This window comes from Myotis davidii, unplaced genomic scaffold, assembly GCF_000327345.1.
Source record: "Myotis davidii unplaced genomic scaffold, ASM32734v1 scaffold651, whole genome shotgun sequence".
Lineage (NCBI taxonomy): Eukaryota > Metazoa > Chordata > Mammalia > Chiroptera > Vespertilionidae > Myotis > Myotis davidii.
The window spans coordinates 471,333-488,789 of record NW_006283994.1 but is presented as its reverse complement, the minus strand read 5'-3'; the positions used below and the strand labels follow the sequence as shown (position 1 = coordinate 488,789).

The 17,457-nt window shown below is 53.3% G+C and overlaps 1 protein-coding gene across 3 annotated transcripts; it reads right to left on the bottom strand.

The window, feature by feature from the left end:
- Window positions 1-1,635: 1,635 nt before the first annotated feature.
- Window positions 1,636-17,234, bottom strand: TTF1 (transcription termination factor, RNA polymerase I). Of its 3 annotated transcripts, none has more exons than XM_006754174.2 (11): window positions 17,177-17,234; window positions 14,261-15,222; window positions 12,210-12,433; window positions 10,586-10,771; window positions 9,741-9,819; window positions 8,941-9,071; window positions 8,586-8,820; window positions 6,814-6,903; window positions 6,658-6,723; window positions 4,552-4,637; window positions 1,636-3,286 (listed from the first exon to the last, which is right to left on the bottom strand). In XM_006754174.2, exons 2-11 carry the CDS (start codon window positions 15,202-15,204, stop codon window positions 3,102-3,104), a joined length of 2,226 nt encoding a protein of 741 aa, XP_006754237.1. In that variant the 5' UTR covers window positions 15,205-15,222; window positions 17,177-17,234; the 3' UTR covers window positions 1,636-3,101. The 3 variants fall into 3 exon arrangements, 2 of the variants coding, with proteins under 2 accessions (XP_006754237.1, XP_006754238.1); XM_006754175.2 differs by having other exon boundaries at window positions 14,261-15,211; window positions 17,177-17,222; XR_435183.1 differs by lacking the exons at window positions 1,636-3,286; window positions 4,552-4,637 and having other exon boundaries at window positions 8,593-8,820.
- Between the last annotated feature and the right edge of the window lie 223 nt (window positions 17,235-17,457).

Below are 17,457 nucleotides of genomic sequence, written 5' to 3'. Positions count from 1 at the left end.
CTCCAGAAGCCCCTGCTTCCCCGTGCAGTGAGTGCTGAGCCGGGCATTAGGGACAAAACCCAGGACCTAGGAGCCACAGGAGCCGCGTTTCTTCCCTGGAATGGGTGTCTGGGCTGCTGGAACACGAGGCTGCAGGAAGGCGCCCGGGCCCAGGGGCCGTGTGGACGAACACTGACGTGGACCCTGGAGAAGCCACACCTCAGTGGCCAAGCAGCTGGATTAGCCCTTAACGTGAAAAAGTGAAATGCACCTCCCTCTGAGCTCCGCCTTCCGTTGCAGATCCCTTAGACAGCAGCCCATTTTCTGCATTAGCATCAAGGGTCTACCCTCTATACCAGCCGTGGGCAAACTACGGCCCGCCCGTTCGATGTTCTATCCGGCCCGCGGAGCCGAAAGAGGGGAGGGTTCTCTTGCTCTCCCCTCCGCCCCTTCACCAGCAGCAGTGTTAACATGGCAACGTCGGGAAACACGGCCGCAGCTCCTTCTCCTGGGTCCAGCTTAAGAACCCATTGTGGCCCCCCCTGTTCTATACTCACCCCACTGCCCAGAGGAAAACCAGCCACCCTGGGACTTACTTCTTCCCGCACATTTTAATGGTTCTCTATATACACAATTTCCTTTATATTTTTCCTTCTACAAAGTCAAGAAAATATACAAACTCTTATGTTAACCAAACCTGCCAGCATTTTACATTACTGCACAACTAGAGGCCTGACGCACAAAATTTGTGCATGAGTAGACCTTCCTTCCCCCAGCTGCTGGCACCGGCTTCCCTCTGGCTGCCAGCACCCGGGACCCGGGTGTCCCTCGCAGAGGGAGGCCCCACCCACCCGCTTGCCTATACTGAATCTGCTGCCTCTATTTAGAGACTTTCTAGGCTGTACTCTTTTGGAGAACAAATAATACATCTTTTAGGACTCACCTCGGACCAATTGCATTGCACCTGCCTGGGCTGGCCTGGTACCAGTGGGTGTCACAGTGTGGTCCCAAATGGTCGTCCGGGTGGTTGTCCTGCTTTTGGCTGTTTGGTCAATTTGCATATTATACTTTTATTATATAGGTTATTCCATTCTAGGAATAAACAGTTACCAGGTTTCCTAGGAACATGTGCTTGTTCTATTTTGCATGTGATAAAGGAGCCATTCTTGCACACCAGTTCCATGATCTCTTTAGGTGGAGAAAACAGGCACCAGGTCTGCCTGTCTACGGCTGCGTCTCGAGTTCACTGTGTGGACAACCCCAACTTACAGGCAGAGAAGGGCAGAGGAGGAACTGCACGTACTGTCTGTCCTCGGGAGAAGAGGATGCAGGCAGTGAACAGAGATAAAGCGAGGAAAAGAGACCTATCTCAGAAGAAACAAGACCAAGGAGCAGATCCAATTGTTGCCCAACAGTCTCGACCTGGCATTATTTCAGCTTGTGGTCACGTGACACTTTTCAATAAGCATGCTTCTTAGCTACTGATCTTCACGCACAGACTTCGTTATGCAAGAGGCCAGGACTCTGCAGTGGAGAGGAGGTTAAAAAAGGGGCGCTCTCCCTCCTTCCCCTGAGGGGGCATTTCCGAAATGCTGAGGGTCCCCACGAGATTTGCAACCAGGAAGTAGCAGGCAGGATCACAGAATAGATACATTCTTAGGGATCAGCTGTGTTTCACTAGAATTGTCCTCCAAAAGGAACATACAATTTCTGTTCCCATCAGCACGGAGCCTGGTATGGTTGACAGAGAGACGGGCCGGAAGGCAAAATGCTTTCTAAAAAGGAAACTCTCGTTTGCTTCCCGAGCATTTATTGTGTATTATCTGCACCACACCATTCGGGTGCTGGGGATCCGGGAGACCCAGGACCCCTAAACTGTGCCGCTCATCTTCCTTCGCCAGTGACGGCAGGTTTGGAGAAATGGGGAGCCTTACAGATGAATGAACCAACACACAGCATGATGTTACACCAGTGACATCAATGAGAACACCCAGGGCACAGGGGCTGCATCCTGGCATGGACAGCGACACCCCTGTGACAGGACACTGTCCACCCACATGCTCCTCCCTGTGCTATGTCCTGTACACACGCGGCCAGAAGCCTGGCCAGCTGGGTCCTGCTCAGCTGCCATGGAGACACCTGTGAGACAAAGGGCAGGGGAGGCAGGAGCGTTGTGTTCGGGAGACACACATCGTGCTGGGGCCGAATGCCAGGAGGGGTGCAGCTGCCCGGGCTCCAGACCACCCATCAGGGGAGGAGCACGGGGTGCGCTGGGCCACAGGTCACGGCGGCTTCCCTTCAGGGCTCATCGCTGGGTATTCGGCCTCCCCGTTTGCTCCCCCATCCTGCTGCACAATTCTGTAGCCTAGACCCCGACAGGAAATCCTGTTTGAATCATCGGGGGTGCTTTGCTGTCCTGGCTGCTGGGCTCGCCTGAGACTCCAGTAGGCACAAGTGTGCCCCACACCCACGTGGCACCTTCCACGTCTAGCAAAGCCAGTTTTCTGGAAGCAACGGAAGGGAGCGCTGGCTTTCTGGCAGTTGACACCACATGCACTCAGTGACTGGCTCTGAGGGCATCATACAGGAACATCTTTAAACCAGCACGCCCCCAGGAAGACGAGCTGGGCACCTGTGCCATGTGCACGACAACGGAAACCAGGCTGAGGAGACACACACCCACAACTTCCTTCTAACGCGGAGCTGCACTTCGCCGCCGAGAACACACGGAAACAAGCGAGGAGCAGAAGCCAGGGCCAGGCACGCCGGGCTGTCGGCGTCTCTTTGCTGCTGCCGCACAGCCGAGTCCACACAGCGAACGCTTACAGGACGCGCCACCTCCGCTGCCCTGGGGGCTCAGGACACTGTGGATCCACAGGAACCACAATTGTTTGCCATCGGACAGACGTGTTACATCAACTCACATGTTCCTCCTCCTTTTCACATTGAAATCATCGCATCGGACAATGCCGGTCCGTCCTCAATGCGCCACAGCAAGGGCGTCACTCTACACCTGCCTGTGGCCACTGCGTCTGGATGCCAGCCCCAGCACGGGCAGCAGCTACTGACACTCGTATGTACACACAGCCAAACCCAGAAACCGACGAGCAGGGTGCCATCGCCTAGCTCTGCCCGCCTCCGCCCTCGTCGTCCTCACTGTCGTCGTCGTCGCAGTGGAAGATGTCCCTGAACAGGAAGACACGGCGGGGTGCCGCGGGAGGGGGCACAGCGCCTCTCTTCTCCACCTTCTTCTTTAGCTTCTCTTTGAGCAAAGGCAGACTCGTCTCATAAAGGTGGTCTATAATCTCTAAAGAGAAAGGTTGAACTTTGAAGTGATTTGTGCAAAGCCTCTTCCCAAGGTCAAGGGTCAGAGGGCGTTGCTGACACGCCTGCTCCGTGCTGTTCTCATGTGCAAGACCCTGTTCTCACTGGTTTGCTTACATTCGCTCACTCACCCCTCTCAACACTCCTCGGAGGCAGGCGCTGCTATTTGTTTCTCTCTTGGACAATTATTAAACCCAAAATCCTTTTTCTAGAACAATATTCTATTCCTCAAAATTCACTTGTCAGATTGTAACCTTCATGATTCTTGCCAGAACGCTATACTTGTTTTTTTTTAGTTTTTAAAAAAATATGTATTTTTATTGATTCAGAGAGGAAGGAAGAAGAGGGAGAGAGAGAGAAACATCAATGATGAGAGAGAATCATTGATGAGCTGCCTCCTGCACGTCCCTACTGGGGATCGAGCCCACAACCCAGGTATGTGCCCTTGGCCGGAATCGAACGTGGGACCCTTCAGTCCACAGGCCAACACTCTATCCACTGAGCCAAACTGGCTAGGGCTGCTATTTGTTTCTCAAATGAGGAGACCCAGGTTCCTGGAACGTCATGAAACTTCCCCAACATCATGGACTCAGGACAAGGCCAGGGTTCAACCCAGGGAATGGTGTCTGCTGAATGCACGCGGTTCCTCACATCCCAGGCAGAGGAGCAACCGAGCCAGTGGTCTCCAGACACGGGGCTGGGAGGCCACTTGAGACGCTCCTGCAAGCCCGACGGGGGAAATCCAGCCCCCAGTGCCTGGGCTGAGCGTCCTGGAGTCTGGATGGGGCCGCTCTCTACACTCTGAACGAGCTCCTCACATGACCCTGGTGACCTGGGTCTGGGAACCACGTATCTGTCCGCCCACAGACGGCTGCAAAGAAGGAAGCGGCATCTTACGTTTTTCCTAGAAGTGTGTGTGCATGCATGTGGTGTGAGTGTGTGCACGTGGTGTGTGTGCATGTGTGCACGTGATGGCAACCCAGGAACCCTCGAGAGCATTCACTGAGTGCTCGCGAAGCCCCGAGCACCTGCTGACATGGACAGGGTCGCTATCGGACTCAGCCCTGCAGGAGGTCCTATCGGGTAGGGAGGATGACGCTGACTTTCTCCATTTTACAGCTGGAGCTGAGGCTCTCAGAGGGAAGTCGCTGCCCAGGGGCACGCCCAGCATGCGGCACCACACACTGCTCTCCACACTCACACTGCACACACTCACAAACTGCACATACTCACACTGCACATACTGACCTGGGAAAGTCTTCCTCTGCCAGGAGGGCACACAGGTGGCTTTCAGCTTATAAAACTTAGCCTGAACGTAAGACGGAGGGACATCGCTTTAGGAAGGAAAGGTGAAAGGTCAGTGTCAGTCTAAACCTGACCATCTCAGCTCTGAGAACTAACAGCAGTGACTGAGGGAGGCCCCGCCCTGAGCTTTCCGCCTTGAGCGTGAAGTCATCATGGCCACAGCAGTGGTGCAAGGAAGACACACGGAGAGCTACGGTCCCTGGTTAAACACACACACGGAAGGAAAAGGCAGCAGTACAGCAAGATGGGTTCTGTTTATCTGGAATAATCTAAGCGGTACCAGCTGGGAAGACAAAATGTAACATGAGCCGCACCTTGGACTTGGCCCTGCCCTCAGCACTTCCCACGTAGCAGCCAACAAGCCTCACAGCCACTCGACCAGGGAGCCACTGCTCTTCCTCCTCATTTTAGAGACGGGGAAACTGAGGCATAGAGAAGTCCGAGATCCCACAGCTAATAAAGGGCAGGGGACACTCGGGTGATTTGACTCCAAACTCTGCCCTCTTCCCCATTAGCTTAGGGTACACACTGGTCCCCATGGGAGGCACAGGGCCCTGAGTTTTATTTTGCGAAGCTAAAGGATTAAGCAGATGCTGATGATGTCTTGGTGACTCATAGGGCCCTGAGTTTTATTTTGCGAAGCTAAAGGAAGCAGATGCTGATGATGTCTTGGTGACTCACACACTTGCACTTTGTAGCAAGTAAGAACGAAACAACCAAATCTTAGTTCCTAAAGTGAAAATCACTAACTTCACTTCCTGGACAATTTGCCTTAAACAATAAAAGTGTGACTCATCTGCTTCAATAATTAATCTAGCAGTTAAGATGGTTAGCGTGATAATTTTATCTGTTAAGTACGCAGAGGCAAACGATGATTCTGGTCCGATTCTGGTCAAGGGCATGTATTTTGGTTGCAGCTTCCCGGGCCCTGGTGGGGTGTATGCAGGAGGCAACCAATCTATGTTCCTCTCTGTCTCTCCCTCTCCCTTCCACTCTCTCTAGAAATCAATATCCTTGGGTGAGGATTAACAACAAAAAATTTGATAATACGAAGGGTAGGCTTTGTGGACATAGCCCTCAGGATGGAAGTTGGTGGGGTGCAAGGCAGAGTCCCCTTCCTCTAAGCACCTGACACCATCCCCTCTCAGGGACCCACGATACTGGAGGGTGTGCCCACCCCTCAGGACTAGCGAAGGAAGGCCTTTGGAAGCATGGGCATGTCTCTATGACTCCCAGCAGGGCCTGTCACGAAGACTCCAGTTCTCCCAGCTTAAAAAAAGGTGGATTTTTCTTTGGGCACATCCCAAGGGGTAAGAAGCTACCCACCAAACCTGGTTAAACCCCTCCTGATTGAGGGCAGTGTCCCCCCACAGCCACGCTCCTGAAAGTCAGCCAGGCTGCCGCGCCTTGCTCCTCTCCACCCTCCGAACTGAAGGCCACACCATCCCTCAACGCCCACTTCCAAAGCACAATACCTGCACCCCCCCATCCTCAACCATTTGCTTTTCCCAGAGGGACTTGGTACGTATTTCATTCACTCCTCTTAGGTGTCTTCGGTGGGGTGGAGTGGGGATCTAGATACACATACACATAAAACACCTGGTGGGTAAAATCCACATGCAGCATGACTATTAAAATCTGATCATTTCTTAAAGTCACCTCTTACCTTTTAAGTAGCTCAATATTAAACAGACTAGAGGCCCAGTGTACGAAATTTGTGCACTTGGGGTGGGGAGGGTCCCCTCAGCCCGGACTGTGCCCTCTCACAGTCCGTGAGCCCTCGGGGATGTCCAGGGAGCAGGCCTAAGCCGGCAGTTGGACATCCTTAGCGATGCCGCAGAGGTGTGAGGCTCCCGCCACTGTCACTTTGGGCCCAGCTCAGGGCTTCTGGCTGAGCAGCGCTCCCTCTGTGGGAGCGCCCTGACCACCAGGGGGCAGCTCCTGCATTGAGCATCTACCCACTGGTGGTCAGTGCACATCATAGCGACCAGTTATTCCGCCTTTCAGTCAATTTGCATATTAGCCTTTTATTATATAGGATGGTCTTACCCTATGGTACCAGCAAGATCTTCCCAATCTATTTCATTAGCATCTTCCACATTTATTTCATACAACCTATGAGAAAACATAAAAATTCAGTTTTCAAGCTCACTGCTGTTCTCGGTGCCAGGGCAGTGGTAGCGCAGCGCCGCTCCCGGCCAGTACCTCTCAATCAGGTTGATTTTGGCCTGGAGGGCGTTCACCCCGCGGTACACGTCCCGGCCATTCGTCATCCTCTTGGTGAGAATCTCCGTCCTGCATTCAAAGAAAGAGCAGTATAGTTCACTGTCAGAGGTGCAGTTTCCATTCAAGTTCCCTGTCTTCTCACCTAAACCCGCTCCTCAGAACCACTCTCCAACTCCTGCCACGCCTCCCTGCCCACAACTGCCACCATCCACGTGTGTCAGAAAATTTCCATAATAAACAAGTTTAAAAGGAGGAAGCAGGCCTTTCAGCAGCTGCTAGAGGGCGCTGTGGCACCCGCTTCAGTTTAGTTGCTCATGAACAGACATTACTCTTCTACTGTGAGCAGCTGCTGGAAAACCAACCGAGACAAATTTAGCAAAGTGATGAATGATCTGATGGTTCCTCTAAGGCCCAGAGCTAACGGCGAAGGAAAGGGTGAAGTTGCTAATGAGAGGAGCAACCCAATTTAAAATATTTAAAAAGTCCTTGTCTTGCACAGCACAACTTGTCACCATCTGATGGACATATCCTGGCTAAGGGAGAGATGTGGTAATGACACCATGTGCTTACTAACAGCCACCCACGTACACTGGTTTGAAATATGTCTCTTGAGGGCATGTCAATGTTACACAAAGTAAATCTATGTTCAGGCTACAAGTGCTTTTCCTTCAAATTGAGAAGCAAAGCAAGTCTTGCACGTTATTTAATCACGCTGATTCTGAAGGTGGTCCCCCTTGTTTAATGCTGATCGTCCACCCTCCAATGGAGGCTCATCCCCCATCCTTTTCTCAGTCTAAAATGCTGGTGGGAAGGGCTCTGGTTCCCCGTCTTACACTCTCTCCTCGCAACATTATCTGTCCTTTGGAGTGTCTTTCCCTGAGCGCAGTCCTCCGTTAAAATAACTGCCACGCAATGTAAGGTGCATAAGCAATAAACAGTATCGCCTAAGAGTTTACTTTTAGCATGAAACCCGCCGGCTCGGGGTTTTCTTCTCATCTGACAGTCAGGACGCCGGAGCCGCCTGCAGCGGGAGGTCAGGTCCTGAGCTGCCAGGCCCCGCTGGGGCGGGCTCGGAGACCCTCAGGGCGGGGAAAGCTGCACGAGGCAGAGCGCACAGAGCAACTAGGACTGAGGATATACATCCCAGGTGACGAAGAAGTTCTAAGACGGAGAGTAGGACTCCCTCTGGGTGAAGGCAGGGGAACCGCACAATTTAAAAGGCAGAGCTCTACTGAGCACTGCTTGTGATTCCTCTTCTGAACCTCAGTTTTAGTTTTTTTTAAGCATTAAGCTTATTTAGCTCTTTTTTAAATGTGCCTTTACTGTTGAAAGTGTTACAGATGTCCCCTTGTTTCCCCACTGACCCCCCTCACTCCTCCTGTCCCCTTATTTATTTTTTAATGCTACAAACAGAAAACCACCTTGTTACTCAGGACTTAGAAAGGGGCAGACTGACGAAATAAGAAGTCAATATTCAGCATCAAACAGCTTCCAGTGCCTTGTGAGGAAGACGGACAGTGAACCGGGCCGGTGCTACGCTGCCTTATACCAGGTGCCGGCACTGAGGGGCTGCAGCAGCGAACAAGGGACAGCAATTCTCAACATGGAAGGCTTTCCACCTGGTGCCGCCATGTATTCATATAACCTCACCAATCCACCCAGCCTCTGGGAATTGTGTGTGTGTGTGTGTGGAGAGAGGGGGGGGAGGGGCAGGTCTTGTTGCAATTTGCATAAGAAACCTTAAAACTTACCACTTACTTTTACACTGCATCCAATTTCTGGTTTCAACTTTAGCTTCGACTTCTACCCAAGATATGCCCTTGTAGAGTTTTTCCCGAACAATCGACAGGCAGCCTTCGGGGTTTTCGTGGAGTCTAGAATCTACCTCTTCTAAGTCCTGGGGAGACATTGTCTTTAGAATCACTTCTTCAACGGCTTTGATTAGTCTCTGGGTTTCCGTCTTACTCCAAGCACCATGGTTTCTTTCTGTAGATAAACATTTAAAAAAAAAAAAAGTCAACACTCCCTCAGACGGCCGCCCACCTTCCTGCGCGCCGGCTCCTCCGCTCCCGGGCGAGCTCACCAGGCGGCAGAGCCCACACTCACCGCAGCTGATCTGGGAGAACTTCAGGGCGACGGAGAGGCTGCTTCGAGCCACCAAACCCCCGATCTTCCTCCAGTCGTTGCCGTGGAGGGAATGATACATCTTTAACTTCTCTGCATCCCTTTCGCTGTACCTACGTTAAAGGGAACATGTCACAATTTTATTTTCATTTTAAAATTTACTCTGTAGTTAGGCACAATTCACATAACATCACATCTACCTCCACCTTCCAATATCTACTGCGACCCAAGAACGGGGCCAGGTGCTCAGGGAGCGCTGCACTGAGGAGGGACGTCGGGGCTCACCCGGAGCTTCCAGAGAGCAAAGCAGAGGTCCAGAGCAGCAGCGAGGCAGAGCACAGCGAGTGTGGGAATGAGAGTGCAAAGAAAAAATGGAGGCCTGGCCAGTGTGGTTCAGTGGTTGAACATCGACCTGTGAACCAGGAGGTCATGGTATGATCCCCGGTCAGGGTGTTGTGGGCTCGATCCCCAGTAGGTGGCGTGCAGGAGGCAGCCGATCAATGATTCTCATTATTGATGTTTCTATCTCTCTCTACTTCTCCCTTCCTCTCTGAAATCAATAAAAACAATTAAAAAAAAAGAAAGAAAGAAAGAAAGAAAGAAAGAGCAGAAGATATAGAGGGGAGACCACACAGGTTCGAGTTGGAAATGGAAATGAAGACATCACCTGACCGCAGGTGCACGCCTGCTTTCACACAGATCTGCAGGCCTGACTTCTGACCTGGTGTGAGTGTCAGAAAGATCAGAGAGACGTTCTGTGTCCAGCGCCGACGCTGTCTTACCTGCCTTTGTAGTTATTGACGTCAAACATCTTCTTCGCTCGGTAGTACACGAGTTTCCAGGGCCGGGCGATGCCCTTCCCTAAGTCAGAGGGAGATGGTCAGCAGGCTCACGGTGTGGCATGAGGTGGTCACAGTGGTAAAGGGGCGCAGAGTAGCCCTTTCACCACTAACCATCCTAGACCTGGGCAAGGCTGGGATGCCGGGGCCTGCGGGAAGCTGTCTTGGGAAGCGGATGTACACAATCCCCCGTTGCCTTGGAGATCTCTGAAAACTGGACACTTTGTATGTGGCTCCAGCTCTGGTCTCCCCAACTCTCGGAAAAGACCCTCACAAGGCAAAGTAATGCTAACATAACGTGAATTAGAGGGAGGCCAGTGGGGGACACATGCCACCAGTTCTCCACAAGAACTCTCCAAACGAGAAAGCCTGCCTCGCGCCCGTGCAGGTGGAACTGCCCTCCGCAGGGCTCGCGCAGCCGCGTTCCTGGGCACATCCCAGCAAAAACCTCAGAAATTGGCTTTAAATGTGAGAGAGGTTTTCCGGCCAATGCTTATGGCTTCACGGCCTTGATCTCCAAGCGTCACCTCCAGGAGGGGTCCCGGCTGCACTTAAAATGCTCAGGAGACCCTGCTGCCTACAGGAGGTGCTGGTGCAGCAAATGCAAAACATACGCCTCGAAGAACAGGAAGAGAAGCCCACCAGCTCATTCTCCCTAGAATCTGTGAAGCAGTGTGCCCAGGAGGCACAAGCACATTCCTGACCCCAAACAGGCTGCCACTGAGACACGGGTCCCCCCTGCACGCGGTGGGAGGCCCGGGGCGGGCAGGGCGAGCACCTGAACTCACCGATGTGCAACCGGAACGCATACTTCCTCTTTAGGTTGGTGATGGCGGCTTTCTCCTCCGGGTACCTGTCTGTGTACAGCAGCTTGTCCGCGTTCTCGATTCCTGTCAGGGACAGAAACTCTTGCACGTTTTTCTCTAACTGCTGGTTTTCCTTCGCAGAAAACTTGCCGAATTTAATGGTGACACCTGGGATTAGAGGTGGGCGAGAAAGCGGATGTTGTCAATGATGAACAAGAGCAAACCTCGCAGGTGCTCCTCAACAGGGACCCGCCACCCATCCCCGCATCAGCCCGCCCCGCCCCCACCCCGTGCTGGAGCTGGGCCTCCGGCGGTCCCGCTGCGGACCCGCTTTCCTTCTGATTCAGCTCAAGCCACACTCTGCTCCCGAGGTCTCCCTGGCCATCCCACTCCAAGGGCCTTCCTGAATCGTCAACTGCCTATTCTTTTTTTATATTAAAAAGTGCACAGGTAGTCATTAAACATTCAGAGTACAGAAATGGAAGTTCAGAAAACACCCCCTTCACTCTCCACTGCCCCTGCTCCCCACGGCTGCCGTGAGCCGGTGGTTCTCTGTGCACATGTATCAGGGAGAGACACATGCACCCGGCATTCTCCTCCTAATTACTCCAGCTCTCAGCTTCATTACATGTTAACTGCATTACATACAGTGTGTTTCTATTCTTAGACTTATTTTAAAAATATTTCATAAAATACTCAAAAATTTCAGCACAGAATCTATAATAATGAAAGTGTAATATGTCAATTAGACCAGATGTCCTTCCAGACGACCTACTGGACGAAGCCAGGGCTGTGAGGGAAGCCTGGGTCCCGGGTGCCAGCAGGAAGCTGGTGCTGGCAGACGGGGAGGAAGGCCGACTCTTGCACAAATTTCGTGCATAGGGCCTCTGGTATACAAATGAAATGGGATCATTCTATAGACACTGCTCTATACATTATGTTTTCATCACTTAATTTATCCACGCGATTGTGTCCATAAGGCCCCCCTCTTCCTCACTGGACAGCGGTAGTGGCCTCACAGCAGGCACTTGGTAAACACTGCTCATTTTAGCACTGGCCTTACATCTGCAGTTTATCCTTAAATCCAGGTGGCTTCCTGGAGGCGCTGGTAACACAGAGATCAAGGAGACCAAGTCTGCTTGTCTGGCACCAGCCCACTCCCCCAGCTCACCCTCAAGTTAGTGTCTCAGGGAAAGAAATGACACCTCCTGGAAGCTGATGAGGTAGTGTTCTTTCACTTCCGTATCCTTCCCAGTCCGCAATCAGTTAGGCTCCTCCTCCTCCCCCGCTTCCTTCAGGATTGACCTGGTCGGAGGTGACAGCCCAGTCCTCGTTGCCTCCCTGGCCAGCCGGGCAAAGGGGAAACCTGTGCACTTCGCCGGTTTCACTTCACAGCCCAGACAACAATTCTGGCTGGATGATGTACTACCAAGCACACTTGAAACCTATATAATTTTATTTATCAAGGTGACCCTGGCAAAGTCAATTTAAAAAAGCAATTCTGGATGGAGATACAGCTGTCGTAGCTGGCGGAGGTCATGGTGACTCTGTAAACCCGAGCTGCTCACAGAAGCCGCTAGCGGGGCACTGAGGTGCCACAGCTCACCCTGCGCCTTGAACTCCTGGAACCGGCCCAAGTCGTCCCGGTACATGCGTTTAATCGTGGTGGCGGCCCTCGCCCCGATGCCGGGGATGAACTCCCGGAGCTGCCTCACGGCGGAGGCCAGGTCCACGTCTGCGTCGTCTGCGTCTCCCAAGTCCTCGGACAGAGACCGCGCTTCGGCACCTCGGGCCGAATCCAAATTGCTTTCTTCGTCGGGAGGTCCTAACCTGAGAGAGAAATTGGATTGATTAGCATTGAGACTTCACTTAGCTTTTACTTTTCTTTTTTAAATGCTTTTGATTTTTACAGATAGAAGGGAAAGGTATAGACAGAAACACCAATGAGAGGGGAATCATCCATCTGCTGCCTCCTGCATGCCCCCTACTGGGCATCGAGCCTGCAACGCGGGCATGTGCCCTGACTGGGAATCGAACCAGCAACCTCTTGATTCCTGGGTTGATGCTCAGCTGCTGAGCCACACCAGCTGGGCTCTAGTTTTTAAATTCTTGTCCTGAAATGACTCACTTGGACAAGAGGTGGTTCGGTGGGGGGTGTCCGGACTCTCGGGGTAACTGCTCACTTGGATTCATCCCTGAGGGGCCTCCGAAGCAGACGTGGCACCCTAAGCCATTTCCACCAGAGATTAGAGTCCTGTTTCGCCATCACTGTTGTTTTATTTACTTCCTAACAGGCTAGGCCCTCCCTGCTCTACCCCCATGGACACCCGAGACGCCTCTCCCCACCCCTCGCAATGTTCGGGTTTATAATAATGGTTATTAGTTCAATGATCCAGGGTCTCCGTGGTTACAGTGATTTTGCTGTGGTCAGTAGTGGCCACATTTCCCCTTTGCTTGGTTTTCTACGTATCGATCACTAATTCATCCCCAAACTCTCTGCCAGATGTTCCAATCTCCTTTTCATATGTTCAACTGTATCAACTAACTACTCGGACAGGAAACTGGGAGAAAATGGTGTGCATTTGTCTAAGAAAAGGGTCAAGTTTTCGGAGGGCACACGGCCCAATATAAGTTAAGAACCACAGTCCTAGTCCAGCTGGTGTGGCTCAGTGATTGAGCGTCCACCCTGAACCAAGAGGTAACTGGTTTGATTCCCAGGCAGGGCACAGGCCCGGGTGGCGGGCTCAGTCCCCAGTAGGGGGCGCGCAGGAGGCAGCTGAATGATGTTTCTCATCAATGTTTCTAACTCTCTGTCCCTCTCCCTTCCCCCCGTTAAGAACCACAGTCCTAGTCCAGCTGGTGTGGCTCAGTGATTGAGCGTCCACCCTGAACCAAGAGGTAACTGGTTTGATTCCCAGGCAGGGCACAGGCCCGGGTGGCGGGCTCAGTCCCCAGTAGGGGGCGCGCAGGAGGCAGCTGAATGATGTTTCTCATCAATGTTTCTAACTCTCTGTCCCTCTCCCTTCCCCCGCCCCCCTCTAAAAGCAATAAAAACATATTTTAAAAAAGAAAAAGAACCATAGTCCTGGAGCATTGCTGCCTCATTATCAGCACCACCGAGGTGGGCTCTCCCATGTCACTGCGGTGGGGCTGGTGAAGCCAGGACAACCTAACAAATGCAAGAAAGCCACTGAGTAAAAACTGGGGGCTGGGGGAATCTGTCCCAAGTCCCAGAAACTGAGCAACAAAGTGGTTAAAAGAAAAATCCCTGCTTTTATTCATTTGACACTACCCTCAAATGATAATTATATAACCAGTATTAATATTTCTTTTCTTAGACCCTAATTCAAGTTTTTCCCTGCCCGGTAACATTATGGGTCATCTCTTCCTTTCCTCTATCTACGTGCAAACAAAGGTGATTTGGGGCTGTCAATGCGTTAGAGTTAGTTACAGAATTTCAGGCTGGAACAGTTCCCAGCGCAAATCTAATCTAACTGACCGTTCGTTACATGTGAAGGAAGGAAGCTACCTGAGTCACACAGCTGAGTGGCACGTGCCCTGCTTCTAGGAGCCCTGGCATTCATGTGGACGTGCTAACAGAGGCCCCGGACCCAGGCAGAGGATGGGCACCCCCGGAAGGCACAGCGGCCGCGTTACCTCGGCGCCTCCTCCGAACACGCCTGGTCTTCCTCCTCTCGGGGCTGGGGGGTCGCACTTTCCTCAATGGAGGAAGCATTATCTCCTAGGGAGTCAAGCAGCGGGTCCTCCAAGCTGGTGGGGAGCCCCGAGAGAGCACTTTCAACAGGAGCCCTCCGCCTCCTTTTCTTGGCCCTTTTCTTCGATCTGCAGGGCTCCCTCCTGCCTTCTGCGGTCCCCAGGCCACGGACCACCTGTGCCCCCTCGGAGTTCACGGCCTCAGGACTCTCACATCCCTGGTGATGGGAAATCTTCCTCTTTCTCTTCTCAGGCTTCTTTTCATGGGTGGCGCCTGGCAGCTGTGTGACAGGGCCTCCCAGGCCCGCAGAAAGCGGGGACTCCAGCTGGGGCGGGACGCTGGCGCCCGGGCCTGGCCCCCCCAGCGCAGCATCGCAGGACGCAGCTTCCCTCCGACGCTTCTTTCTCTTTTTCTCCCTAACTTTACTGCGCGGCTCTTCCCGTCGCTTAGTAACTGCAGGCGACTCGCCTGCTTCGGGCTCTCTGGGCGACTCCTGTTCCCTGCTCATGTCAATATAAACGATGTCAACATCCCGTCTAAAATTCTTGGGCATGTTCTCGATGTTTTCTTTATCCACCATGACGTACACGCCTGTTCCGTCCTGTATCCCCAAAGCACTCTTCTTTTTCCTCTGTTTGGCTGGAGAAGGGGCCTGTGCAGCCTCCTCGCAGAGTTCCGCTGTTTCCAGAGGAGAAGAGGCGAGGCGCTGGTGGCCCTTCCTCTTTTTTCTCTTCTTCGTTTTGTGCGAGTGTTCGCTTGCCAGGGGGGCGTCTCTGAAACGTCCATGGGCATGCATCCGATGTCTTTCCTTATCTACAGAGTACTTTTTCTTTTTCTTGTCAAAAACCGGAGTGTGGATGTCCAATCCGCTCAATTCGCCTTCCATTTTACTCCTAGAGGGAAACTTGACAACAGTGGCTTATTTGCAAAGCGTCTTAAACATTAGCCTCAGGAGAAAAAAAACCATCACAGAAAATGAAATTGTACGGCAAGCGACAAGCCGGAATCATGACTCTCCATTGCATGCTATTCTACACGCTCAGGAGGCTCACGGTACCCCCTCTGCCTGCTCCCACTGCCGCACGGCCAGGCCCCGCTCCCCACAGCGTCACCTTTTACCTCTCCTTCCAACTCTGTGCTCCAGCCACACATGCACTTTCCTGGTCCCGCAAACCTGCCACCATCTCCCCTTGGCTCAAGGTCTGATAGCACCCGGTTCCCTGTGTCTGGAACACTCTCCGCAGCCTCCCCGGCCCCTGCCTCCTTCCATCCCCAGAGCTCGCCTAGAATATCACTGCTTCAGTTAAGCTTTCCCTGGTCAAAAGAATACATATTATGATATCACATATATTGAGTCTAAAACCCACAAACGGTTTTATGTATCTTTTCTCAGTGCATACATATGCAGTAAAACTGTGAACACAGGTATGGGGGTTGCAATTGGCAAATTCAGGGATCGGTGCACGAAATTTGTGCACTGGGGGGTGGGGGGGGGGTGCCTCAACCTGGCCTGTGTCCTCTTGCAGTCCTAGAGCCCTCGGGGGATGTCTGACTGCCGGCTTAGGCCCACTCCCCGGGGAGCAGCCTAAGCTGGCAGTTGGACATCCTTAGCGCTGCTGCGGAGGCAGGAGAGGTTCCCGCTACCGCCACTGCACTTGCCAGCGGTGCTTCCCCTGCGGGAGCGCACTGAGCACAAGGGGGCAGCTCCTGCGTTGTGTGTCTGCCCTCTGGTGGTCAGTGCGCGTCATAGCGACCGGTAGTACTGCTATTTGGTCGATTTGCGGATTAGCCTTTTATTATATAGGAGGCTTGGAGTTGGAAGGAGAGGTAAAAGGATGCACCCATCCTCTCACCCTGAAGTCCATCTCTTTCCTCCCCTCACAGCAGCATCTCTTGAGAGAAACTGCTCTCTCCGTTTCCTCACCTTCCATCCACTTCTCAGCGCACACCTTTGTCACTTCCACCCTCCTACTCCTGAGCTTGCTCCGGTAAGAGTGCCAGGACCCTTAGCCCTACACTCCACAGGCGCCTTCCTGGCCCATCTTCCAGGCCTCTTCCTAACAATGCACAGAGCAGGTGATGCCAGTAAACATTCTTCTACTTTCTACCCGTTTCTTTCTTTCGTGTAAATACCCAAGTTTCTCCTTCTGGTTGCTTGAGTTCAACACAACCTTTTAAATAATAGTCCCTTCCAGCTAGAACCACGTTAAGGTTTCCCGTTATTCTTAAGATCAAGTCCCCAAACTTTCCAGACCCGCCACGTCCTTCAGGATCTAGGCCGGCCCGCCCACCTCTCCAGCTCTCTCCCTCCTTTCCTTCCCGTTCATCCGCGGGCTTTGCAAAGGCGGCTCCTTCTCCCAGGAGTGCGCTTCCCCCGCCTTCCCTGCTGAGCTAAGACGGGTCTAAAGTCTGCAAGTCACTCAGGAGGGCCTCTCAGCGCTTCACCCGCACCCGGACCCGGACCCCGTCCCGGTCCCCTAGTGCTTCCCAACAACCCAGCGGCTTCCCCAGCGCCCTCGGCTCAGCTGGGGCCCCTGCCTCGGCGCCAGCGCTCGATGCCTCCGGAACGAACGGACTCGCGTTCATCTCCACTTCCGCGAGCTCCCGGCCCCGCCGCCCGCCGTGCAGGCCTCTGGGAGGGGCGCGCCGGGCAGAAGGGGAGCTGCCCCGAGGGCACTCGGCCCCCTTTGCGCACAGACCCCAGGGTTCCCGCGCGAAGGGGCCCGGAGCGGCCGCGGAGAAACGGGCGCCACGCGCACCCCGGGGGCCCGGCCGCGGGCGCCTCCCCGACCAACCACCACCGCCGCTCGGTGTCTACACGCACGCCTAAAAAACCCGGAACAAAATCCGCTTCCTACCTGCAGTCCGAGAGCGCCGCCGCGTTTCTTCCGACCCGGAAGTGCTGCTGCTGGGGAAGCGGAAATGAACCGCGTCACTTCCGGTCCGCTAGGCACCCCGCTGCCACGCTGACTTGCTGGCCGCTGGACTGGCCCTGGGACGGAGGCGTGGTTTCTGCCCGTTTTGCGGGGGGAGGAGGAGGCTACAGCGGGATCCTGAAACTGAGAAAGTGGGACCGCATTCTCCACGGGCTGGCTAGCTCACGCCTGCATCCCATTTAGTAATGATTTCTGCGGGAAGA

Bases quoted from the DNA above. Each gene is read 5' to 3' on its own strand.
- TTF1 (XM_006754174.2), bottom strand. From the start codon at position 15,204: ATGGAAGGCGAATTGAGCGGATTGGACATCCACACTCCGGTTTTTGAC. The intron at 10,772-12,209 runs GTGAGCTGTGGC...CTCTAATCCCAG, and splicing joins CCAGGAGTTCAAGGCGCAGG to GTGTCACCATTAAATTCGGC. The intron at 4,638-6,657 runs GTAAGACCATCC...TCCTTCCTAAAG, and splicing joins GATCTTGCTGGTACCATAGG to CGATGTCCCTCCGTCTTACG.